The sequence below is a fragment of the Lynx rufus genome, unplaced genomic scaffold, assembly GCF_022079265.1.
Source record: "Lynx rufus isolate CCGP_SWC_20201006 ecotype Redwood Valley unplaced genomic scaffold, mLynRuf1.p SCAF_8, whole genome shotgun sequence".
In the NCBI taxonomy this organism is placed as follows: Eukaryota; Metazoa; Chordata; class Mammalia; order Carnivora; family Felidae; genus Lynx; species Lynx rufus.
In genome coordinates this window covers 120,834,104-120,860,923 of record NW_025814896.1, presented here as the reverse complement: position 1 = coordinate 120,860,923, position 26,820 = coordinate 120,834,104, and the positions used below count along the sequence as shown (strand labels likewise).

The 26,820-nt window shown below is 52.2% G+C and overlaps 1 protein-coding gene across 3 annotated transcripts in view; it reads right to left on the bottom strand.

Annotated features, from left to right (window-relative positions):
* Positions 1-26,820, bottom strand: part of DNMT3A (DNA methyltransferase 3 alpha) — a 99,929-nt gene that overhangs the window by 20,372 nt on the left and 52,737 nt on the right. For all 3 annotated transcript variants that reach the window (XM_047067819.1, XM_047067818.1, XM_047067817.1), the window contains exons 4-6: positions 23,723-23,993; positions 17,533-17,576; positions 16,932-17,078 (exon numbers count right to left, since the gene is read on the bottom strand). In XM_047067819.1, coding sequence (XP_046923775.1) covers positions 16,932-17,078; positions 17,533-17,576; positions 23,723-23,993 — 462 coding nt within the window. The remainder of the gene's footprint in view (positions 1-16,931; positions 17,079-17,532; positions 17,577-23,722; positions 23,994-26,820) is intronic.

Genomic DNA, 26,820 nt, shown 5'->3' with positions numbered 1-26,820 from the left:
ATGTGTCACTCTCCCGTGTTTCTGAAGAACATGATCACAAGACGCGCCATTAACCTGACTCTCCGGCTCACAGACCTGAGATGAGGCACGAGGGCCACGATCCACCAGTAAAGAGCAGTCATTCCCACGGGTCAAGGTGGGGACGCCGGGCCTGCTGGGCTGGTTTTAACTCAAAGTTCAGTGTTCTGAGGTATGCTCGGACATGAAATCCGGTGCCGGCAGGACAGGGGGAGGTCATGTTGCTGCCATCAAACAGGACATTTAACCACAAGTCCGTTTACTCAAAGCCAGAGAAGCCATGATCCCTATGAAGCCATCTGCAAAGCCACATATTGAGGAAGCACTGTATATACTCTGCCACAAAAGCACTCGCAGCCATCCCAAGGAGACCTGGTCCGCACAAAAGGCCGTGAGATCAAAATGGATGTCTGCTCCGATCCTGCCCTTCTCCTACCTGTAGCTCAAAAGCCTCAGTGCTACGCACTAGACTCTGACTACCTGCTGATTACAGTCAACCCTCTGCATGGCATTCAAGGCCCCCACAAGCTGTATAGCGCTTATGTCACGCAGCCCACTCAGCCCACCCACTTGCTATTCCCGAAATATGCCCTTTCCTGCCTCTGTGCCTTTGCTCATGCTGTTCCTTGCTCCTCCCCTTCAACTCCCACCAGCCCAAATCCTATCTATCCTTCCAGTTCATCAGTTATCTCCACCATCAAAGTTTCTCTAGACCTGAACTGTCCAATAGGGTAGCCACTCACTGCATGTGCTATTTAAATTAATTAAAATTAGGGGCACCTCGGTGGCTCAGGCGGTTGAGCGTCTGACTTCAGCTCATGATCTCACGGTTCATGGGTTTGAGCCCTGTGTCGGGCTCTATGCTGACAGCTCAGAGCCTGGAACCTGCTTTGGATTCTGTGTCTCTCTCTGCCCCTCCCCTGCTCGCCCTCTGTCTGTCTCTGTCTCTCTCTCTCAAAAATAAACAAAAACAATGTTTTTAATAAATTAAAAATTAAATAAAAATAAAAGTTCTTTTCCTCAGTTGCATTGGTCACATTCCAAGTGTCCAAGAGCCACCTGTGGCTGGGGCTATTATATTGGACAGCACAGATCTTAGAACATTTTTATCATTGCATAAAGTTCTGTTGGACAGTGGTACTCTGGCCCCTCCCCCTTACCTTTCCCTACTGAAAAACTGCCCTGCCCCCACTCCGAGGTACTCCCATAGCACCTTGTAATCCTCTTAGCACCTGCCAATATTTGCCCATACTAAGGCGATCGTGCACTCACTCATCTTTCTCCTCCACAAATTAAAAATTCCTGGAGGGCAGAGACTGGACGTTATTCAGCTTCATATGGAAGCAGTGTGGACTCGAGCTTCTTGCACACTGAAGAGGATTTAGATAGTGTTTGCTGAACTGAATTCAACATTGTCTCAGGAGCCTCATCCAGAATCCACTGCCGAAGTTCCCAGTTAGGGACAGATTCTGTCCATAGCAAAATTCTAATAGGTGCTAAGAGGTCCAGGTCTGCCCCCCCCACCCCCCACCAGAGGCCGGGAATCTTTGTTTGTTGTTCCCCTGCAATCCATATGGAGGTTGCAAGCAAATGACCAGGACTGGGCTGCTGGCAGTGAAGCTAAAAATAGCCACGGAGCCAACAGCAAGGAGTTAGCAGGACTTGTTGCTAGGGAGACCAGTCACAGAGAGAGCAACTAAGCAGGGAGAGTGTCAGACCAGCACCTGGAGAGCAGAGGCCATAGTTGCGGGAGGTGGGGGGGGGGGGCTTGAAGTTGACAGGGGTCCAAGGCTCCCACCTAGAGATGTTCAGCCTCCTGGCAGCTCCCGACTAATGCTCTAAGTGGGGCAAATGCTCCCCCTGTCCCTCAGTAACCCATCTCCATGGAAACCACCATTACTGGGGTGAAGTACCAGCCCCTGGAAGGGAGGCCTCTGCCTAGAGCTGGTTGTTATGGCAACACCCCCCCCCTTTCCTGTCATTCTCTCTCCCCGGGCTTCTCCTGTGGGGGAAAGGTGGGGGCCTGGTCTTGGCTTAGCCAGCATGACCAGGAAACACCCGCTTCCTGACAAGAGTAACCTGCAAGGGGCTCTTCAGAAGCTCCTGGGAACCCAGAAAGGCCAGTCAGTCCTCAGCACAGGGCAGGCCTTCCTTTTCTTCCCACAAGAGCCCCACAGATCATCTTGCTAGGAGAATCCCCAAATCGGTTGGGTTTAATTGTATTAGGATCACCCAAGGTTTTTCAAAATACAGATTCTTGGGCCCTCTTGTGGAGATCAGCAGGCTTGGGGCAGGGCCCAGGAATCTGCTAAAACCTCCCTAGGTAATTCTGATTCTCGCCAGGTGTGGAAACCACTAAAGGCCCTGGCTGTCCTTGTTACAAACGAGGAGGAAACCGAAACCTGCAGGAACTGAGCCCACCCAAAGGGTCAGAGCCGGTAACGGGAGAGGAAGCGGTCTGGAGCAGGAGGGGTAGGTGGAAGGAGATACGGAGGGAAGCTCCCTCAGTGCAAGCGTCGGAGGGGAGGCCTCAGGGAGGCCGTGTGTCCTGGGCCTTTCTCTCCTCCCCTTCAAGCCAGAACATGCAATTGTCCGATACTGGATTGTGATTTAGGACCGAGCCTCTCTCGACAAGCTATCCCCTGTGGCACAAGGCAGAGGTAGTGGGGTTGGGCCGTCTGGTTCCCAGAGTGTACAGAAGGGTGGCGGCCCAGGCAGATGATCTGCGCTGAAAGAAACTATCCTCCTTCGGAAGGAAACCAAAAGGGTCGCCATGGCAACCTGCAGTGCGCTGGCCTGGTTGGGCTCTGTGCCATCCTCCCAAACTTGGGCCCAGGAGAGGTGCAGCAGTATTCAGGCAAATGCCGGAGGGGCAGGGGCGCCCCATCCCCCTCGCCGGTCCCAGAACCCACAGGGAGGCCGGGCTGTACTCCGGAGCCGACCTCGGAGCCCGCCTGGAACACACCCAGACACCGGAATCCGGGAGCACGGGAGTTCTGAGCACCTGCAGTAGCTGGGCTGGGGGAGGACACTGCGGAGGTGGGGGAGACGGGCCTCCGCCCTTCTGTTACTCAGCCTAATTGTGTGCCCAAGACCCACCGCACATGGAACCACAGCCCTCATGCAAGACAGCATGCAATTAGCTGGTAAATTATGTGGTAGGGATGCTGTCTCCATGTGCTGAGGGAAGTCAGAGGAGACGGAAATCAGTAAAGGCAGCAACGGGAGGATGACAGAGGGTATGCCAGGAGTGGGCACAGCCTCCCAGCTTTCTCAGACAGGAGCGGCCAGATCTTTAGGGGTGTCTGCAGTTGTATCGACTCCCCGGCAGATAGAGGGGCAGGGGTGTGAGGCACCAGCATGGCGCCTGCCTATCTATGAGGGAGAAGGAGTCCCAGCTCCCCCCCCCCCCCACCTCCCCTGCGTGCCATCCATGCACTCAGATGCATTCTTCTGAGCCTGGGAGGCACCTCCTGGCTGACCCCTCACCTCATCTCTTCCTGCCACATTCCCAGGCAGCCTCCCCTCCTCCCCAGCCCCCTCAATCTCTGCAGTCACTGCTACACCCCCCCTAATGCTGTGTGCCTGGGAGCCCCAACTCGCCAGAGCAGCCCTGAGGCTTCTGGAGCTTCAGCTGCTACCTCCTTCCTCACTGCACCCATCTGCCTTCTCCTTCCCTACCACTCCAGGTCTGCTCCGTAAGGGGAAGGCTTCCCCCACAAAGCCAGCTCCCCGCTGCGAATCAGTTCCCCAGCCCCTAGCCCGGAGCTGTTGGGTGTGCAGGGCTCCACCTGTGAGTGAGTGGAGTGCGGGTCCGGGCAGGGAGCAGGGGTGCAGGTGGCAGTGCTGCTGGTCCCCATACCTTACCACGGCAACATCAAGGAGCGGGATGTGAGGTCTCAGACTGAGCAGGGGATCATAGCTGATGCCAAGACCTTTAATAAGTGCCTAGCCTCTTTGGACCCTGATTTCCGAATCAGTCTGACAGGACCACAAATATCTGCTGACTAGTACAGGTAAGATCGAAGGAAGTCAGGAGGGGGGCGCCTGGGTGGCTCAGTCGGTTAAGTGTCCGCTCTTGGTTTCGGCTCAGGTCATGATCTCATGGTTCATGAGTTCAAGCCCCGCATCTGGCACTGTGCTGACACTGTAGGGCCTGCCTGGGATTTTCTCTTTCTCTCACTGCCCCTTCCCTGCTCATGCTCTCGCGCACACCCTCTCTCTCAAAATAAACTTAAAAAAAAAAATAAAAAAAGGAAGTCATGAGGGTGCAACATTTTGAGAGGTGGAAAGAACCCTATGACAGGTTTGCTTGAGGACTTGTCGATGTTCACTTTACTTTAGAAACCCGACCCTAGAGAGAAGTGTTAATTTTATACCTGGGACAGATGGGTCAAAAGGAACCTGGTAAACCCTAACAGCCAAGGCTGCTCTCCCCTCCCCTCCCCTCCCCCACCCCTTCTCCAGGCTCTGGGGGTCAAAGGGAGGGGCTCAGGGACCACCATTCAGATTCAGGCATGCAGACCCTCTCAAGTTTCAGAGCCCAAAGAGAAGACCCAGGAGGAGCCCGGCAGACAGGCATTGCAGTAAACTACAGCTGGAAACAGCAGGAACGCCTACCATCTCCATCCCAAAGGGAAAATTTGAATTCCTGTACCAAGTCCTTTCCGGTCTTCTCCCCCCGCCCCACCCATGTTTGGAAACGGTTCCCTAGCACTGCCTGCCTTAGAGCCCGAACTTCTTTCCTAGTTCAGTATTCCAAGATCAGAGAGTCTCACGCAACAGCTGTACATTAGAATCACCTGGGAGAGCGTTAGCAGCAATGTGGGCCAGGGCCCATCGCTAAATTCCAAATGTAATAAATCCAGAGGAGGGGCCCAGGCGGTGGTGGTTAAAACAAAATGAGACTCCCAGGTGATCCTAACGTGCACAGAGCGCCCCCCACCCCATGCGGTTGATAGGGCGGTAGGTGAAATGACAAATGCACCTTTTGGGGATCTCTTCTGTGCCAGATTTGCTTTGCTTGGAATCATCCAAAGCTTGGTGGTTCTCAAGCTTTCATAAGCCACAGAATCGTCTGGGGAGCTGGCTAGAAAACCAGCTTTCTCAGGAACCGCCCTAGAGATTGTGCCTCCTTGGGTTCTGAATGGGGCCTGGGAACATGCCTTTTTTGAATGCACAGCCCACATGATTCTGACGTAGTATCACAGCAACCCGCCCTCTAAGACACACTGAATGCTGACGGCATCTTTGTTATGTATAAAGCAAGCCCAACGCAGTTTTCGGTTTTTGTTTGCCCCATAGAGTTGCCCTTGAAACAGCATCTAGATTCAAATATACAGGAGACTAAGCTCTTTCATCCCCATTGGTGTTTAATTCCTCCGAGTTGGAAATGAAAAATTAAATATGTATACTGCTCACCATTTACAGACTAAAGAGGAATAGGGGAAGAGTCATAAGGCATCTATAAGGAGTTGTAATTAAAAAATGGCAGATCTGAAAACTGGTAAAATCACACACACACACACACACACACACACACACACACACACACGACATGTTTGTCATGGGAGAGGATAAACTGAGAGGTGGAGGACCAGGATGGCCAGATGCTTCACAGAGATTAGAAAGGGCTCCACAGCCTGGTGAAAGAGGGGGCTTTCTTGGTTCTCTAATGGGCTCCAGAACTCCTTCGGATTCCGAAGCCCTCGTAGTAGTCCTGGGCACCAGCTGTTCCCAGAAGCTCCAAGTCCCCGCCCCTCCTTATCCTGGTCTCCAACAGGCTGCTCTCCCTGCTTCCGGCTCTTCCCTCCCAGCTCTGCAGCACGTGCCCTCCACGGCAGTGATTCCCGAGTCTGGTTCCGGACCCACCTTCAGGGCTGCCTGCTACACCTCTCCCAGCGCACAGCCACCCTGCCGGCTTCTCAAAACCAGCTTGTCCAACACCGAACTCACCCTCTCCTAAGGGAACATATTTTCATGACCTTGGGGTGGGAAGAGAATTCTTAGAGATACACACACATGCTAACCAATAAAATGGGGGGAAGAAAAGGATAAATTGGACTTTATTAAAATTAAAAGCTCCTGCTCATCACAATACATCCTTAAGAAAATCAAAAGCCCAGACCACCTTCCAGTCCCAAACCTGCTCTTCCTCCAGGATTCTCTAGCTCAGATAATGACCACCACCCCCAGCCCCTAAATACGCGGCCAATTTCTCCCTGTCCTCCGACTGGAGACAATTCTATCAAGTCTCTCGTGTCCGCCTCTTGTTACCTGGACCCTCGGTCAAAGCCCAGCCGAACGCCCTCCTAACTCGTCCTGCTTCTCGACTCCTCTGCTCTGGACTCCCTTGCCATGCTGCCAGGGTTACCTTCCTAAAAGCCACGGCCACCTCTCTCACACTCCTGCTCTCTGCTGCACAATGAAGCAGTTCCTGACCGTGACAGGAAGGCCTTTGCGGATCTGACCATCTTCCTTTGTAGTCTTCTCTCTCCTAACGCTTCCTCCCCGACTCTCACACCCTAGTTACCAGATCTCTTGCTGTTCCCTGAACAACCCAGAAGCTTCACGGCTCCTTCTCTTTGCCCCCTCGGTGGTTCTCTCCTCGTTTATCCCTACTAGAATTCCCAAAGGAGGCCTCCACCAGGAAGCTTCCTGGAAATTCCCTGGAAAAGTGCTCTTGCCCTCCACTGTGCTCACCAGACTCTTGGTACCGGGAGCACAGAACAAGCCCCACGCTCTACCCGACACCGAGGTTCACAGTGAACGCTCCAGCCTTCTCCACTAGCCACATGTCCCTGGGACGGGAGCTGTGCCCATGTGTCTCCTCCAGCACCAGTACAGTGCTGTGTGTGTTTGGTAAGAACTGAATTCAAGTCCATTAACTCTTTCATCTAGAGTTATTGGCTCCTTAATGGGGTCACACAGTCCAGCCGGCCACCCCGTGCTTCAACATCCCTGGGGCCTCCAGGACAAATGGTCTGGTATTTAAAGCAAAGCAGAGAGAACATCCCTGTTATACCTTCTCCTTTGTCTGCCTCATAGAAGGTGCTATAAGAACGCTTCTCAAAGTTGGGACTAAATATGCAAGCCATCTGGAGGTGCTCCAGACCCCAAACTCCCGGAGGATTTCTCGGCACCTACCTTAAGATCCCACTCAACGCCCTTCCCCCGCCATCCCTGTCAGGCAGACTGCTGGTTCCAGGGGGAGGGCTGCGTGCTGTCCCTTCTTTGGCAAGTCTTCCCCGAGGTCCTCAGGCTAGTTAGTGCTCCCATGGCCTGTTTGCTCCTAGTCCTAAAATGGCCGTACTGGGTTGCACAAGGTACTCACCTACCTGCCTACGTCTCCCAGGGGAAGGAGGCATCCCAGGCCGGGATTCTGACTTTCCTTCCAATTTGTTTCCGTAATGTCTAGAAAATGTCGGAATGCAGTAGCTCCACAGACACATGTGGTGTTATCTTAAAGCTCAGTTAAGGTTTGACGGTTCTTTGAATGAATGAATGAATGAATGAATCAGTGATTAACAAAAAGAAGACTAGCAATCCTGGGCAGATCTAGGTAGAGGGCCACCAAAGCCAGAGCTGGAATGTGAATTCCCAAGCTAAGGAAATGCCCTAGGAAGATGTGTCACCTGGCGGGGGTGGAGGGGTGTACTTTGCAACATGGCTTTTTTGTATGAACTCAAGCCTCTCCCTAGCCTGGGCCTAGTGTCTGAAGATGAGCACCAAGTCAAGAGTAGTGAAGAGGAAAGGAAAACTAGGTTCTAGCACCAAACACGTAAATATTACGAAAGTCTTCATTAAGAATCCTTGTCGGGATACTTTATATATGTGTTTCTAGAAGAGGCATGTATGTAAGGTCTGAGAACGCGCTCAGATATTTAATTTAGAATTCACGTACAAGGTAGTGCAGGAGACAAAGGTGCTACAGGTCATGACTCGAGCCCTCCTCCCCACAAATTATAAACTTTTAGAATCTCTGGGGTCAGCTGAGTCTATTTCTGTCACATTACAAGTGAGGAAACTGAAGTGCAGAGAGGAGAAAGATCTTCTCAAATAGATCAGGGGCAGAGGCTGAGCCCGGAAACCAAGCCTCCTGAATCCCAAGCCTCGTGAATCTCATTCCAACATTGTTTTAATCCAATCTCACAATGTCAAAGGTACCTTCAAGAGAAAACAGCGATTCAAGGAGGGGCTCAGGACCAAGTGAGTGGAGCGGGGGCGGGGCGGGGGCAGTCCCGAGGGCCTAAAGGACCCAAACCTGGCTCAGGCAGCCCAGGAGGTGGGGAGTGGAGGCGGCAGCTGGGGCAGGGGGTGGGGGGTAGGGCTGGGCCAACTCTATCCTATCTCTCTCTCTTTTTTTTTTTTTTAAACACCTTTTCATTGATTAACCTGGCCACTCTTCAACGTTTATTTATTTTTGGGACAGAGAGAGACAGAGCATGAACGCGGGAGGGGCAGAGAGAGAGGGAGACACAGAATCGGAAACAGGCTCCAGGCTCCGAGCCATCAGCCCAGAGCCCGACGCGGGGCTCAAACTCACGGACCGCGAGATCGTGACCTGGCTGAAGTCGGACGCTTAACCGACTGCGCCACCCAGGCGCCCCATCTCTCTCTTTTTTTTATTTTTTATTTTTAAAAAATTTTTTTTTCAACGTTTTTATTTATTTTTGGGACAGAGAGAGACAGAGCATGAACGGGGAGGGGCAGAGAGAGAGGGAGACACAGAATCGGAAACAGGCTCCAGGCTCTGAGCCATCAGCCCAGAGCCTGACGCGGGGCTCGAACTCCGGGACCGCGAGATCGTGACCTGGCTGAAGTCGGACGCTTAACCGACTGCGCCACCCAGGCGCCCCTCTCTCTTTTTTTTAAATGTGGTATGATTCTTTTCCTTTTTTCTTTTTTTTAAAGCTTATTGTTTTGAGAGAGGGAGAGAGAGACAGAACAAGTGGGAGAGGGGCAGAGAGAGAGGGAGAGAGAGAGTATCCCAAGCAGGCTCCGCCCTGTCAGCACAGAGCCCAACGCAGGGCTGGAACTCACAAACTTTGAGATCATGGCCTGAGCAGAAGTCAGACTTTTAACCAACTGAGCCACTAAGGCGCCCCCACTATCCCTCTCTTTTAACCCCATACTTTAGTCTAAGGAGAAGCCATCAGCAAACCAGGAAGATTCTGTTCTAGGTGAGTCATTTGGGCGCAAAACAGAAGCAGCATGGGATGGGTTTTGCCCCGGGGAACACTCTACAGGCATATCCATGTGGTTCTCACCTCCTTATCTAGGGGAATCTTAGTTTCCTAGGAGTAAGATAGGGATAAAGATAGTTCTTATAGTAACTGCAGATAATATATCTGTCAAATGACAAAAACAATACAATTCAGTAATGCGTTTGATGTCCTTTATTCCAGGGAGAAGAATCCAAGGATCGGAGAGTACAGTGCCTAACAAGCAATGGAGTACTCTTCCCGAGGGATTCTGGCAGGAAGCGACTTTGATAGACTCTTACTAGAGGTAACACGGCAACAAGGCATGATTGGCTAGGAAGTGGGGAATTTCCTTATAAGGCTAGCAGGTCCTATTTTCTAGGGTAAGGTGAGCCAACGAAAGCTGAGCTGGACGATTGTGATTGGTGTATGTTAAGTTTGACCTGTGGTTCCCGTAAGTGCATAAACTTAGGCTTGGATTTGTGACGTAAGCTGGGCCACTGGAACATACCACATCTTAGTTCTATGGTGAAAGTGAATGCTCCTGGCACAGTGCCTGGTACAAAGTACGTGCTCAGTAAAGTCCAACCCCTCTTGCCTAGTTCCGCGGCCTCGGCCAGCCACTAGACCCCGCCCACAACCACCACCACCACGCCCACCCCCCCACCCGCCGCCATTTGTTTTCTCATCACTAAAAAGTGAGGGTTGTTCTAAGAGCTATTCTCTGTGCCCCCTGATAAAGTGAACACTCCGGTGTGCAAACAGCCCATCCCCTCAGGAGACAGTGGGAGCCTCTATGATGACAATTTCACAGCCAGCCCTGGAAGTCACTCTGATTATAGGCTGTCACAGGAATACCTTTAAAAACCTGTTCAGCCTTTTGGTAAAGTACATACTTGTCATGCTTGCCCCAAATGGCATCACCTCCTTGAAGGAGATGTTATTTTTGAGGCCATCCTGCAAAAGTTCAGGTTGTCATGAATTTACGAATGGTGGATAAGAGAGGGATGCCTGCCGGTCAGAATACCCTAAAACTGCTATCCACGTAGTTGGCTAATAATTTGATTTTAGTCCTTAATGGTCTACTAGGGTAGCCATTTCTCAAGTCTCCAGCACTAGAGCCCAGGGGAATCACACCTAATTCATCTCCTTATTCCTAAAGCCCCAAGCACAATGGCCCCCTACTTAGTAGGCGCTTAGTGATTGCTTATTAAATGGAATATAGCACAGCAGGAGATGACCCTCTCGACATTCACAGGCTGTTTCTTCCCAGGACGGACAGGAAGCACAGTCTGTTGAGACTGCAGGGTTATAAAGCAAGAGGAAGCAACATTTGCTCAGCTCACAGAAGCAGCAGCACAAATGGCCAATAACCATATGAAAAGAAGTCCAGCCTGACTTATTATCTGGGAAATGCCAATTAAAATCATAACAAGATACCGTTTTTTTCCCCACCCATTAGATTAGCAAAATATTGATGTTGGCAAAGGTGGAAGTCTTCTCATACCCTGTTTATGGGCACACAAATGGCACTGCCCTTTTTGGAAGGCAGTTTGGCAGGTTCGATAAAATGCAAAACACACATTCCCTTTGACCTAGCATTCCTCTTTCTAGGTGTCTTAGAGGAACACAGATGCACAAAGAGGTATGACCAAGGATGTTCGCTGCTGCAACGCGTACGTAGTAAGATACCATAAGCAACACAAATGCCCGCCACTCAGAGAACGGCTGAGTAAAATCGTGGCAATCCATATGCTGGGATAGAACAGTGATTACGTGGCGAGATTGTTGAGACTTATTGTAAGTGAAAAACCAAGCTGTAAAACAAAACTACAACGTGGTTCCATTTATGTAAAAAAGGAAGAGAAACAAAAGCAACTGTGAAGTAAAATTATATATTTATACACACAGAGATGGATAGAAAAAATCATGTCGTAGATACACCAAACTCACAACACCAAGCACCTCTGCTGGAGGAATTAGAATCACGGGGGAGGGATGAGTTTTTCACGACAAGAATGCATTTGTGTAATACTTATGTCATTTAAAATCATTTAGGAAAGTATCAAGCTCCTGTTATACGCTAGCCCTGCCCTAGGAGCTTTAAATGTTAAGGATTATTTTATTAACCCACCCCAGTTCTGAGATTAGAATTATTGACTCATTCAGCAAACCTTTCCCCAGTCTCCCCTGAGTGCCACCCCTGGGGACAGAGGTGCCCAGAGTGCCTGCATCTACCCAGCTCGGGTTGGGGAGAGGCGGAAAGCAAGCCGGGCAAGAGCCGCTCTTGCGCATACACCCGGGAGCTCGGGGCACATCCAAGGCCAGCTACAACCAAGGGCTCTCAGCCTGGTGAGGTTAAAAGTGACGCCTAAGGTCCCACATCCCGTAAGTGGCCAGGTGGCATTCGAACTCCCCTCCAAAGGCACCCTTCCCTTCAGGAACATAAAAGCTTTGCCACCTGTTGGGGGGCCCAGGGGGAGGGGATGGGGAACTGCCTGATATAGGCGGGAGAGGGGAGGTCTCTATGTGAACCACAGATTATTTGTTATCATCACTATTGAATATGTATTAAGCATCTAATAAGTGTAAAGGTGCATGAGTCCCTCCCTCCAGGATGGGAGCCAGGAAAGAGACCAGATCCTAGATCAGCAGGACATGGTGTCCTTGCCTTGACATAATTTAGAATCGGGCCGGGGTGAAGAGATTACTCTTCATCACGCAGCTACAAGGGAGCCCTGAAACCACACAAACTGGAACCGTGGGAGTCCTCGGCCCCTCTGGCCAGACGACCATCCCCGCTGCTTGAGCAGCCCTCTGCACCTCTTCTGCCTCACCACGGTGGTGACATCCGATGAAGTGACACATGTGGGAAGACCTTCCTAAACCCACCATACTCCCCTGGGTCACTGCGTTCTGTTAATCATTAGAAAGAGGAGCTAGGACTTGCCCTCCTCTGGGAGGAGGAATGCCTCACCTCTGCCCTCCCTGCTGCCAGGGCCTGGGCCAGCTCCACCAGGGCAGGGAAGGTTCTCATCGGCTCCAGCACAGCGGAGGCCCGGCAGAAATAGCGGGAGCACGGAGTGCAGAAGAATCAGGGCACCACCTTACCCGTGGGAGCCTAATCACACGGGTCCTCCTGCCCCATGCTGTTCTCCAGGTACACCTGTCAGCACCTCCGAGAAACCATATGGAAACCAAGGGCTTGGGGCCTCAAGGCAGAAATCCAAGGGCCTGAGCTCCCTGAGGTGTCCCACATTCACCAATGTCTCAACTGCTTGGCCAACCAGCAGGTATATATTGAGCCTATTCTTATCCAATATCAGGCTGGGCATGATGGGGGAAGACAGGATTAACACACGAGAAATGGTGAAAAGTACCCTACAAAATATAACTGAGTGCTTCATCCAAAAACATTAGCAGTAAGGGCAATGGGGTGCAGAGAAGGGAGGAGGTCAGTGTGAACTGGAGAAATCCTAGAGAGCCTTGTGGACTCAGTCCTGCAGAGCATATAAAGGAAAGCACAGCGGGGACACAGGGAAGAAAGAAGGGGCACAGCAAAATCTAAAGGGGGACTGGTCCTTCTTAGAGGGCCTTCCTCTTAGAGAGTGGCAGTGAAACGGGGTGGGGTGATTGTGAGGTCCCAGTGAGAGATGATGCCTTGAGAAACAGCCAGGGCATCTCTAGCACAGATGAGGGAGACAATGGGGAGCCATTGTAGGTTGTATAGCAGGGCCGGGTCAGGATTCAAGCGGAGCTTAACCCTTGAAAGGATTAGTAAGGAAGTGACTATGTGATAGGACAGACAGAAAATGACAGACAGCTTCCCACCTTCAGCCAGAATTCCCACCTCAGTCTCAGGGAAGGAGCACATGTCTCATTTTCCTCACCCGCTTATTTTAAATTTCTTTCATTTTGTGATATTCTAAGCCTTCTTTAAAAAAAAAAAAAAATTGGAGGTAGAGGAAAGCCTGGGGAGGTAGGTAATCTCAGATGGAAAAGGAAAGAGTAAACCTCAGTCAGTAACGGGATTGATAGAGGAGTATTTTGAGGGAAGCAGGCCCCACAGGTTGGGGCATGTGGACCAGCGAAGGGGCAGGTGCAGACTGGGGTCTGGTGGAAGCCCCAAAACAAGACACACAGTCCTCAAGCCCTACATCCTGTGTTTCTTCACCAACTTCCATTCCTGATCCTGAAAAGGCCATGTTGCCTGGTGCCTCAGAACCTCTGCATATGCCATATCCCTCCTTCTGCAATGCCCTTTTGCCCCTTCCCTAAATTCTAGTCCATTCTTTAGAAGCCAAAAGCCACCTCTTGCTGATGCATGGATGATCCAGGCAGAACCGCTCTAAGCCCTTTGGGTGATGCTCTTCCCGAGGTGCCCTAAACCCTTGTCCTATGTTGGGGTAACTAGGAATCTTCTAGGCTTCTGGTACCCCCAATATCTCATACAGTGCTGAGACATGGAGGGTTCTGGTAGCTCAAAAATGGTGCCCTGCGGGAAGTTTTAAAGAGCAGGTGTCACCTCCTGAGGTTAGGAAGAGCCGGCTGGGCCTTCAAGTGACACTGCCTGGGAAACAGCTGGAACTGTGGTTTTAGGAGGGCACCTAGTAGAATCTAGGAGAGCACATAAGGGGTAAGTGGATCAAAACTGGCAGGAGGCGGGGGCGGGCAGAGATCTGGGGATGCCATAGTTAAGGGACAGAGGAGAATGCCAAGCAGATGCCGTTGGAGGAAACGGGGAAGGATCCCAGGGCCAAGGTCAGGAAGGCCTAGCGAGGCAGTGTCGGAAGAAAGGGTCGGACGCCAGAGAACAAGGATGAGGCCGCAAGAGGAGGAAGGGTTTCTTTACCCCTGGGAAGCCACTCGGAAGACAGGCCTGCTGGTGACAGTTACTACCCTTTAGTCTGAAGGGAACCTGGCACTCTTGAGAGCTACCTGTGTTTCCCCAACATTCTTATTGCCCGCAGCTAGCTCTCTCCTAGCTCCCTGGCCGAGCCCAAGGGGGGCAGGGGTGGTGCTGTGGCCAGGCCTCAGCGGGCAGTAGGAAGCCCGAAGGGGGCCTGAGCTTGTAGCCAGCGCTTAAGTGCGGCCCCAGCCCCCTAGTTTGAGAATGAGGAGATCAGCAGTTCTAACACCTGTACTGGAAATCACGGAAGGCTTTATGACATCTTTAGTTATAGAATATGAATGAGGAACAGTTCTACTGGCAGAAGAAATACATTTTTTTTAACTTCTTTTTTTTTTTTTTTTTTTAACTAAGCTCTATGCCCAATGTAGAGCTTGAACTCAAGACCCCAAGATCAAGAGTCAGGTACACTATTAACTGAGCCAGCCAGGAGCCCAACGGATATACTTGTGAGGCACATACCTCAAACATTTTAAATTCATTCAACTTTGTACGTGTTTCTGTAAATGCTCATTGATTGCCTTTGTTGGCTGGGGGTGGGGAAGCAGAGGCCAAAGGTTTAAGATTTACTAGAAAAGCTTTTGATGATGGTTGAAGCTGGGCGATAGGTACATGGGGGTTCGGCACATCACTCTCTCCGCTTCTGCGTATGCTACAAGACGTCCATGATAAAGTCTTGAAATTTTAGTGGAACACTTAAAATTAGGAGAAAATACACCTATTATCTTAATGTTTCCTGCAAGTTGAGAAAAGATCCCCTTTTCTATTGCAACTGAGGGCAGGCCCCCATACTGCTTCTTCAGGGAGCACAGTTTGAGGACCACAGAGTTTATAGATTTACCAGGCCTAAAAGTCATCGTGTCCAAGCTTCTGGCCCCAGGGCTAAGGGAAAGCAGAAAAAAGCAAAGCCCCCCTCTGCCGGCCCCTGGGAACTGATTGGTGGGCACCTGACCAGATGGCAAAAACAGCCCAAGTTCCTGAAATTGCCAGTCCAAAGACCACACTGCGTGCTCAGGGTCAAGTGCTTCTCTCCTCTCCCAGACCTCAGACAGGCTGCCCCTTTTCCAGGCTCTTCCCGGAGAGAAATTTCTGCCTTCCTGGATCCCGAAGGAACCGGAAACAATCAAGTAGCCAAACCCCTACCTGTTCTGAACCTCTTCTAGAGCAAGCTCTCACACAATGTAAACGGGATAAGGCCTTTCTTTGTAGGCCATGTCCCAGATGGTGGCAATTCAAGGCATTTCTGCTCCAAACCTGGTGCCAGAGGTCAACCGCCTTCTCTCTACTAATCAGACAGGAAGGAGAGCAGCCCCACAAATCAGCCTTCATAGACTGGGGCCTCCCTGGTCTTGCAGTCTCCTCACCTCCTCTCTCGGCTGCAGCCTTCCATGGGCTGGCTTCCACCCCCCACGGAAGCTGCTCTTAGAAAAGTCGCTGGCCAACTCCAGGGCGTCAGATGCAATGAGCATGTCTCAGTGAATTCACCTTCCACAGGGCTAGGCAAACACTCTCGGGAAAGCCTTCTCCTTTCTGAGTCATGGCTCTTCTCCCCTCGGCTGCCCCCCAAACCCCTCGTCAGTCCCTGCAGCCTGCCAGTCCTGCTCTCTACACGGCCCATAAATAGTGGGGTTTTGTGGCTGCGATCCTGGGACTTTGTCTCTTCTCTCTCCCTGTCCCTGGGTGAGCTCATCAGCTTCCCTGGATTTAAACATTAGCTTCTGCTCTTAACGCCCTCTCACCTTTGCATCTGGAGCCCAGACCTCCCTGCCCCCCAGGCTCCAGGCACCTCCACATCTCAGACTGAAGTCAGAATTCCCGCCGGTCTCAAACCTGCCCCTCCGCTAGCCATCCCCATGTGAGGACATGGCCCAACCATCACTGGTATTCAGGTGAGACCCCTGGGAGTTGTCCCGGAGTGCCCCCATGTCTTCCCCTCCCCCGCCTCTCCCCTCCGTCAGCAAGCCCTACTGATTCTATCTCCAAAATACATCCCGATGTGTCCACTGCTGCCCCTTTAATCCACATCAGATCATTCCTCTGCATAGAAACCTTCAGTGTCCTCAGAACTATACCAGCTTCTGGCCAGGAGCTGCAAAGCTCCATGTGGTTGGACCCCTGCCGACCTCCCAGCCTCGTCCAGCCCCACTTCCTCCCTTGCTTGTTCCACACTGGGCATACTGGTCTCTCACTTTGCCAAACAAAGTGCCTTGCTTGTGTGTTTCCTCTTCTTAGAACACGACCCCACTCCGCTCCTCACCAGACACCTTCCGCGGGGGTCGTGGGGTGAGGGGTGGAAGCTAGCTAGTAGAGGGATTTAGCACCAAGAGGCGTTGAGGCAGTGGAGACTGAGAGACCAAGGAGCGACCCGATGAGAGCCAGCTCTCCTCTTCCTTTAGGTCTCAACTTAAATGCCACCTCCTCCAAGAAGCCTCCCGTGACCACCCCCACCTAAAGCAGGCCTCTGTTATCCTCTACTTCAGCCCCTTCTTTACGTTTCTGTCTTTATTTGTTCTATCTCCTCCATCAGAATGTCAGCTGCACGAGGCCAAGAATTATATAGGCACGGAGCCTAGAACGCTACCTGGTACACAGTAAGCGATCAAGAAACATGTGTTGAACGGACAAAGAAACCAGTCACTGCCTACTAATTGAGCGGTTCCCTGTAAGTGCAAGAGGTTAACCTGAAGGGGAAACTGAGGCTCAGCCAGGGGCCGACAACAGCTCCGGAAGGCAGCTGAAGCTAACTTCTGGTTTTCCAATGCTGGGGGACGGGCTGGGGCCCAGGCCAGAAGGCGCCTCACCTCCCTTTTCCAGCGTGCCAGCCACTCGTCCCGCTTGCGCTTGCTGATGTAGTAGGGGTCCCCCGCCTGGAAGGTGAGCCGCGGCATGGGCCGCTGGCGGAGGCTGGACTCCCAGCCCAAGCCACCCCGCAGCCGGCCCCGGGAGCCCTAGGACAGAGAGACGACAGAGACAGACTGGCATTAAGATGGGCACCGACAGTCCCACTGCAAGGTTTCTTCCTCCTAAGGGGAAACTGAGGAGGCACTCACCTCGAACACAACACAGGAGCTCTGACTCCTGGCCAGAGATGCCGACCCTGCAAGTGCTGGGCAAGCCCCTGTTTGGGCTGGAGGAGTGAGCCGTGGGGTAACGGGGCACGTGGACGTGAACCACGAGGGGAGGTGCTTGGTCTCAGAGCGGGACCAGCTGGCTGCCTCGTTGGGGGACTGCTAACCTCCGCACCCATTTCCTTTCCTCCTAACATGGGGGACAGGTAAAGAAGGGGGCAGGGCCACCTCAGGATTCCCCTCACACACACTGGCCACAGTTGGTCAGAGAGGTGGCTTTCTTCTCCTAGAACCAGGATCCACAGAGCCCCTGGGGGTTGAGGAAAACACTTGCCTCCATTTTCATGGATTCGATGTTGGTCTCCTTCTGTTCTTTGCCTGTGGAGAGGGAAGAACAAAGGGACTGTCGCAGAGTTACAGGAGTGGCTCAGAGGCCCCACCTTGTGCCTGGGGTCCCTGCCACAGAGACGGGGTCCTCCAGCCGTTCAGTTGTTCGTGTGTCAAACCTGCTGGCCCACCGCGTGCTAGGCACGGTGTTGGCCCCAAGGACTCAGAGCAGGGCCTAGAGCAGAGAAGGGACTGGTGCGGGGTTGGAGGCCCAAATCCGAAGGAACAATGGAAAAGCCAGGGCCACTGTTTCTGGCCCACAGACACTGTCTCGGGCACACAAAAGGGGTCGTCTAGAAACAGCTCTCTCCCCCAGAGGAGGGGCCAGACAGCCTCCCCCTACCCTGGAAGGGAGCTGTTCTCTTCCCTGTATGGAGTCAGGCAAGGATACCCTGGGGGGCAGTGGGTACAGAGCCACTGGAGCAAGACTCTGGTGAAGCAACTTTGTCTCTGAGACTCGGTTTCCTCATCTGGAAAATAATGATGCTGGAGATGATTTCTAAGGTCCTTCTGCAATTCTCAATATTGTGGTTCTGTTATCGCTATCTGCCTCTGTACTCCATTCTCCCCCCCACCCCCCTTCTCAGGTCCCTGAGCTAAGCCTTTATTCTAGTAGACTTGGATTCCAGCTGTTTCTGTGTGACCTCTGTAACCTCTCCTAGCCTGTTTCCTCACTGCATTAAGATAGAGAACTGTTCTAATATCTTTAGGTGATTGGCAACATTGAGTGCCTGGGGCAGGGCTTGGCATATAGTAGGTGTTCAATGAACGTTCATTTGGATCTCTGTCCCCAAGGCATTTCCCTGCTCCTCTACCCTGTGGCTCCTTCACTGGGCCCAGATGCCATTTCCTGGAAGCCCCCCACCCCCCTAGCAGAAGCCCCAGAAGTTTTGTCTGTAGGGGAGTCTCACCCTCTCCCTGTCCCTCTCTGGGCCCCAAGCAGGAGGACAGCCACACTCCTCCAGAATATCCTGTGCTCCTATCCCGGGCCTCTCGGGGTCCTCACCCAGATGCCCTTCCCGGGCCCCGCACACACCTGGCAGTCTGGCGGCGGGGTTGGGTTAATTACGCCTTCCAGAGCTTCCTGCAGGTGGGGGTGGGCAAGTGAGCCCCTTCTCACCTGGGCCCCTGAACTCGGTTCTCTGAAGCCAAGAGTACTGAGCTTGGGCCCAAAGCAGGAAGGTCACTAAGGCTGGTTCACGGTAGTTGGGGTGGGGGAGCCCAAAACGGAAAAAACAGCCCCTACTTCATCTCCTGGCTCTGAAGCGGAAACCAGACACAGCATTGAAGGCCTCTTCGGCCCCCGGAGAGGAAGTTTCTTTCCCTCTCTCTCTCGCTAGAGAAGACCTGGGGCTCTTTGTGTGTGCCCCTGGGGCAGGGGCAGTCCGGGGTTACAGCGCCCCCAGAGCCCAGGGGAGGGGAGGCAGGGGCAGCGCCCACAAGGGCCCTGGCTGCGGGCACCGCACCACGTGCCGGCATGCGACAGGGACGACAGGGACGGTGCTGAGCTGGCTGCCTGGGTGGGGGAGGGGGCGTGGGAGGAAGCAGGAGCGTCTGTCGTGGGTGTGCGCAGTGGGAACGGGGGTGCTAGCTAACGCTTTACACGACAGGCTTTTTAAGTGTGTCTCACCCGGGGCTTTCTGTCTCTTCCTCTGAGCTTCTGCTCAGCACGGCCAGCTCGCGGACTTTTCTCCCTGGAGCAGGGTGCCCCTCCCGCCCCCGGGGGTCCCCCTCCTCTCAGACCTGCACGTTCTCCCAGCAAGGCTTTGGGCTGCCAGAAGGGGGAGCCTGCCCTCGGACCAGGCTACGACCCAGGGTCCCTTGGACCTTTCAAGCTTTTCCTATGGGGGGTCCCTCCGTGGCATCTCATTATGGGGAATCATACATTTATTAGAATGAAAGAAAATCAGGGCTGAAGGGGACTGTAGAGATGCTGGAGCACCTGTCCAGTCCCTAGATTTTGCCAATGAGGAAACTGAGGCTGGGGGGTGGGTGGCTGGGTGGGTGTGGAGTGACTTACTGCCAGGGCCGAAATCAGATATCGGGGCTCCTGAACCCCAAGCCAGCTCACTTTACCCTGTACCACCTTCAGGTTCTCCCCTTCCCCATTCCCTGGCCCCCACGCTCCCCCAAACAGAATTCCTTTTCCTCGTGCAGTTTCCAACTGGCTTCTTTCTGGAATTTTCTCCCTGACAGATTCTGCACATGCCCACTGAGTGATATCACACACACACTTTCCAGCCTGGCCCAGCAAAACAACAAACTGGGCTGTCTCAGAATGCCGCACTTGTCCTGAGTCAAGGAGGGTCAGCTGCTCTCTCAACACTCCCTCTGCGGTCCATCTGCTCCTGGCCCAGACCCAGGGTCACAGGCGGGCCAGGTGGCTGCATGCCTCCCGGGGTGGCCCTGGCAGACTCAGACATGACCCTAGAGTATCTTAGGTCCTGGGGGCAGGAGAGGCCGGGATGTTTCCAACACTTACCTGTCGGTCTAAGCCTATACCCAGCTGGGGGCCACCCCAAATTCCCTTGAAAAGGAACCCAAATCTCAACGACAAGGCTAAGGCCAGGCTTGCCTCAGAGGGCAGTCACTAGCCCAATAGTGAGTGTCCAGAGAGGGGCTTTGTGCTGACCCTGATCTGGTCCTGTACTAGTTGTACAATCTCGGGTAAGTAACTTAACCTTTCCGAACTCTCAGTCTCCCCAGCTGAAAAATGGGGGACAATAAGAGTCTTCCTCACGTGATCACAAAGATGAAACAAGAGAATACATAAAAAGCAGGGCTTCTTAAACTTGAATATGCATCGAAATCAGGATCTCTTTGACATGTAGATTTTGATCCCACAGGTCTAGGGTGGGGCCTAGGATTCTGCATTTCTAACTTCCGAGGTGACAGAGCTGGTCCATGGGCCACTTTGAGTAGTGAGGATATAGGACACTCAACGCATAGTCAATACTCAGTAAAAGAAAGCCATATTACCGTCGTTTCTATTATAATCATGGCGGCATTAATGCTAGGAATGCAGGTGCGGTCCCAAGGCCACCACCTGCCTATCCAGGTGGCTCTTGTCCTGATTACTCATCATCTCCCCTGTTCTTCCTTCTTTCTCCTGGCTGTACTATCAGGATCTGGGGCACCTACGTGCACAAGAACGCTGCCCTAAAGTCTTCTGTCTTTCCTGTATAAGAGCTAACGGAAGGGGTTCCAGAGGGGATGGATGCCCCTCCCCCCCCCAAGAGATCTGGAATGAGGGAAATAGAAGGGAGACCATGGCTAACTCACTTCCTCCCCTGGGGCCTTAGTCTCCTTCCTCTTTGGAACTAAGCAGCTGAGTACGTGTTCTGTGTGGCTGACTGCTGGCCTGGCAGACCGCTGCCCATGCCTCCAGGTAGCACCTCACAGGTCTCAGCATCCGGGCAATGCACAGTGGCCTTCAGGGGTCCTACCAGCTCTGAGCGCGGCCAGTATCTCCCCCTCCTGGACAGCTGCAGCACACAGGAGCGCTCTGAGGCCGTAGCTGGGCGGTCGGGGAGGCCCGGAGTGTTTGCCTGCCACACTCAGCACTAAGACCCTGAGGAAGGTCCGCCTGATGTGTGAAGATCCCAAACCCAGGAGTCACCTCGACACCCTCTCTCCCCTTTCCCCTGGTGTTCTGGGGCTTGTCTGTTTCTCTCCATCTCTGCTGCCATCTCACTCGTCACAGCCACCTTCCCCCGCTCTCAACGCCAGCAGCAGCGTCCTAACCCTGCTTCCCAACCCCTCTGTTCCATTCCAGGATCCAGAGCGCAAAGTGATTTTTTTTTCAAAACACAAAGCAGACCGTGTCACACCCTCCCCCCCAGCCCCGAAGGTGTCCTCAAAGACCTGCCCCGGCCCCGTCTGCTCTGCTCTCATCTCACACCCTTCTCCCTTGCTCTCTCCGCTGCAGCCCTGCTGGTTTCTATCAGGTCTCTGGGTGCCCTGCTCCCTCCTACCTGGGAGCCTGTGTACCTTTTTTCCCTCATCCTGCACCACCCCTCACGTGGTGAGCCCCCATTCATCCTTCAGCTTCTGTGTAACAGGCCAGACCGGCTGAGGTTCCTTGGTCACCGTTCCTTACAGAACCGTGCTTATTTTCTCTTAGAGAACACATCTCCCTGTATAATCACAAGCTTTTCTCTTTTTTAAACTTTAAAAAAACTTTTATTTTAAGTAGGCTCCATGCCCAACGTGGGGCTTGAACTCCAGCATGCTCTACTGACTGAGCCAGCCAGGCGCCCCTAATCACAAGCTTTTAAGTGTGAATTTCTCTTTCATGTCTGTCTCTCCAGCTGACTGTGAGGTCCTTGAAGGCAAGAACCAGGTTTTTGTTCGTGATGGTTTCCCCAGATCCTGACACACACACACACACACACCAAATAGGTGTTTAACAAACGCCTATTGACCCACTCAAGAAGGAACTCCTGAGAACAAACAGAAATGGAGACAGGGAAATCCCAAACTGAAAGCAAACCCTTAAGGGTTAAGAGCGGCTTTAGAGCTCTGGCTCCACCCCACTGGGCAGGAAGGACCTGCCCTGACCTTGCACAGCAGCTTGGTGCCAGTCGTGGTGAGATCCCAGGAATCTGGGAGTCAGCCAAGACGTACCCACGGGAAGTGGCACATTTGGTGGGCAGGGCTGATGGGCTCCCAGGTTCTGCTCTGGAACACCTGGTCTCTTTAACGGGAGGGATGGTGTCTTCTCCCTTTCCTCCTCAGTTCCCCCCCACTCAGGCCCCTTGAACAATCCTGCCAAGTGTCGGGACATATCCTATGAGGCACTTGGGTGAGGGCAGGAGCCCTGGACAGTTCTGGGCCAGCCCACCCCGAGCCCCATTGCAGAATAAAAGGGGACAGTGGAAGGGCACACAGACTTTGAAGCCAGAGACCAAGACGGAATGAATCCTGGATTTACCACTTACAGGCTCAGGGTCCCTGAGCAAGTCACTTCCTCTCACTAAGTGGCAAGTTTTTCCTGCTTTAAAACGGGGATAATCATACCTCCGGAAGACTGTTTGGAGGACTAAAACAACGAATACAGAGTGCCCTAGAAAGCGCTCTGCACATAATGGGAACATCAAAGTATTAGTTGAATAATAAATGAATGAAAGATATTTTTTAATAAATTTGGAACTCTCTTTTCTGGAAATGCGCTCAATCTTGCATGAATATTGGGTTTGGATCCATGCAAAATAAGCGATGCCAATTAATCAATTTACTCATTCCATCATACACACTTGGAAAGAAGACGTTTTGAATTTAAAATGCACATATGCAAACCAACCTGGCAGGGCCCTGGGAGGATCAAATGTGATAATATATGAGAAAGCGCTCTGTAAACTGTGAACCCTGTACAAATGCTAGTTGTCCTCATTACCAACATGTTTACAGCTCGCTTGGCCCTGAAATCACTGGCTTAACCTGAAAGAGAAAAGTAGGCAACTTTCCAGGACTCCAGGGAGAGGCCAAAAAGTCCAGGGAGAAAGGGGCCTGGGCCGGGCAGCGCCCTGGCCACCCCATCCGCCCCTCCCCCACCCCGCTCAGTCACAACCACATTTTAGCGGGGTCAGCTGAACTGTGGTGGGTTCAGGACATCTGTGCTGGGGAAGACTAACTGGGCTTTTAACACCTACAAGGGCATCCACTGCTCTGAAGAGCCCAGAGGCTACAGACACAACCATCCCTGAGAGCTGCGCGCCAGGTGAGGGCTGAGGGAAACTGAGGTGCACACCCAGCCTACGAAGGGGTAGGGGGCGGGGTGGGGGGACAGCCATCACCCCAGTCCCGCAACTGTTAGCATTCTGCAAACCCACTGCTTCCAGATCTGGCTTTTTTTTTTTTTCTTCACGAGAAGCCAAAACTCCAGATTTTTATGTGAAATTTCTTGATTTCTAAATACTGGCAACTAATTTTTTTTAGATGTTTAAAACACTACATGGGCCAAATAAAACACGTATGCAGGCTGCATGCAGCCAGCCGCCTCCAGGGCACAGCCTTGGCAAGCCCACCGACCTTCAGCTCCCATGCCTCCCCGGACCGGACCTGCTGGCCCCAAGTCTCTAACCCTCGGGGGAATCCTGTGGAGCCCAGAGAGGCTGCCCCTTGTGCCCAAGACTCACTCTCTTCTGCGGGGGCTCCTCGGCCATCCTTGGGGGTGCAGCAGCCATTCTCCACAGCTCTGGAGGCTTCGGGCGGGGTCTCAGCCGCACCCTCTCCCTCTGCTGGGGCTCCGCCCTTCTGCCCTCCAGCGGGGCTCCCCTCCTCAGGCTGGGGATCACTCCGCTTCTCCAAGTCCCCATTGGGTAACAGCTCTGAGGGGCCTGAGTCCTGGGCCATGGACGGGGACTTGGAGGTCACTGCGGAGTCCTTCGGCGTGTCACTGCTTTCCACCTGGAAGATGAAGAAACAGGAGGAGAGGATTAGACCAGCGGTCTTGTCTCTCTTAGATCACTAACCCCTCTGGAAATTCTGGTGAGTGATGTCCCCTTTGTCCAGAAAACTGTGTTCACGTAAGCATCCGTACCAGCAGAGACACTCACGATTTTGCTCTCAGTGTCAAGGGATTCGTGGGCCTGACTCCCTGAGGTCAAGGGGTTTGTGCACTCCAGCTTCAGAAGCAGGAGAAGAATCCCGGTAGGTGTGCCAGGCTGGTTTCACTGCCCAAGCCACCCTGGCCACCACCCCCGCTCCCTGAGGTGACATAGGGCTTCCAAGCCGATGCTGAGGCCCGCTGTTAGAAACAAATGTTCTGGGGCGCCTGGCTGCCTCAGTCAGCAGAGCCCGCGACTCTTGATCTCAGGGTTGTGAGTTCAAGCTTTGCATTGGACCTAGAGCCTCATTAAAATAAATACATAAGGGGTGCCTGGGTGCCTCAGTCGGTTAAGCGTCCGACTTCGGCTCAGGTCATGATCTCATGGTCCATGAGTTCGGGCCCCACGTCTGGCTCTGTGCTGACAGCTCGGAGCCTGGAGCCTGTTTCAGATTCTGTGTCTCCCTCTCTCTCTGACCCTCCCGCGTTCATGCTCTGTCTCTCTCTGTCTCAAAAATAAATAAACGTTAAAAAAAAATTAAAATAAATACATAAACGTGAGAATGCAAGCTGGTGCTGCCACTCTGGAAAACAGGATGGAGGTTCCTCAAAAAACTGAAAATAGAACTACCCTACGACCCAGCAATTGCACTAGGCATTTATCCACGGGATACAGGTGTGCTGTTTTGAAGGGACACATGCACCCCCATGTTTATAGCAGCACTATTAACAATAGCCACAGTATGGAAAGATGGGAAGAGCCCAAATGTCCATCGATGGTGAATGGATAAAGAAGATGTAGTATGTATGTATGTATATATATATATATATATATATATATATATGTACACACACACACACACACACACACACACATATACAATGGACTATTACTCGGCAATCAAAAAGAATGAAATCTTGCCATTTGCAACTATGTGGATGGAACTGGAGGGTATTACACTAAGTGAAATTAGTCAGAGAAAGACAAAAGCCATAGGACTTCACTCATATGAGGACTTTAAGAGACAAAACAGATGAACATAAGGGAAGGGAAACAAAAATAATATAAAAACAGGGAGGGGGACAAAACAGAAGAGACTCATAAATATGGAGAACAAACGGAGGGTTATGGGAGGGGTTGTGGGGGGGGGGATGGGCTAAATAGGTAACAGGCACTAAGGAATCTACTCCTGAAATCATTGTTGCACTATATGCCAACTAATTTGGATGTAAATTTTTAAAAATAAAAAATAAAACAAAATAAATAAATAAATAAATAAATAAATACATAAAAGAAAAGAAAAAGAAAACATCAAGGATTTTTTAAAAAACAAAAACACAAACAACAACAAACATCCCTTGCACTATCCCTACTGCAAATTAGGACCCCTCCTCAGAAGATTCTAGTGTCACCAAATCAATTCTGTTAACCTTGGGCTGATCTGACTTTTTTGTTGTTGTTGTTAATGTTTATTTATTTATTTTGAGAGAGAGGGAGGGAGGAGGGAGGGGCAGAGAGAAAGGGAGAGAGAGAATCCCAAGCAGGCTCCTTGCCGTCAGCGCTGTGGGCTGATCTGACTTCCGTCCGATGTCTCTGGCTTTCGTTCTGGCCTCCTAAGGCCCAGACCCAAATAGTGACCAGTTGCCCCCTGGAGTGGAAGAGTCAAAGGGGGAGCCTCTCAAATATACATTCTGCTGGGCCCCAAAGCCCGGCACAGTACTTTCCCTCAGCTCTGGACCCCACGTGTTCTCCCAGCACCCAGGCCCCCGGAGAAACCGCCCCCCGACCCCAACAGAGCAGTTTGCAGCCTCTGCGGTAAGCCCTCCCTGGCGCGTGTTCTCATATTCCCCTCTGAAAGGTAATGTATCGCTCCATCCCAAGAGTCTAAGATCCGAGCCCGCTACAGTTCCAGGTAATAAGAATCCCATCAAGGGTAATCGTGACTGTCCTTTGTAAGTGTCACTGCATGGTGGGCAAGACTCCTTGTCACCATTACCCCTTTAGAGCCACTCAAGGGGCGCCTGGGTGGCGCAGTCGGTTAAGCGTCCGACTTCAGCCAGGTCACGATCTTGCGGTCCGTGAGTTCGAGCCCCGCGTCAGGCTCTGGGCTGATGGCTCAGAGCCTGGAGCCTGTTTCCGATTCTGTGTCTCCCTCTCTCTCTGCCCCTCCCCCGTTCATGCTCTGTCTCTCTCTGTCCCAAAAATAAATAAACGTTGAAAAAAAAAAATCTTTAAAAAAAAAAAAATAGAGCCACTCAACCTCCCTGAGGAGGCTCTCAGAGAATTCTGTGACTTGCTTAAGGCCACACACTTTGTAAGGACAGAGTGAGGGGAGGAGAGCCTGAGGAGCACTTTGTGCTTGGCCCCTCAGGGGCAAGTAGGCCCGGACATCTCAGAAGGAAGGGAGGTGTCCTCTTGGGGCAGAAAAAGCTAGCTTCCCCTGTGATCAGTGCTCTGCCATGCCCACGGGCACAAGGCCACCCTCGGCACCCGCCAGCCGCATCCGCGGAATGCCTAGGAGAAGGGAGACCGGGCTGCTGGCCTGCCAGTTAGGCGATGCTCAGGAGGGGGCCTCGGGTGCCCCACCTAGAAGGTGAGATGCTTAGGCTAGTCCCCTGAGGTTTTTCCCATCTTTTTAAGTCTTTTTTTTTTTTCCTTTCTGTTTCTAAAAGTCAGACACATATATT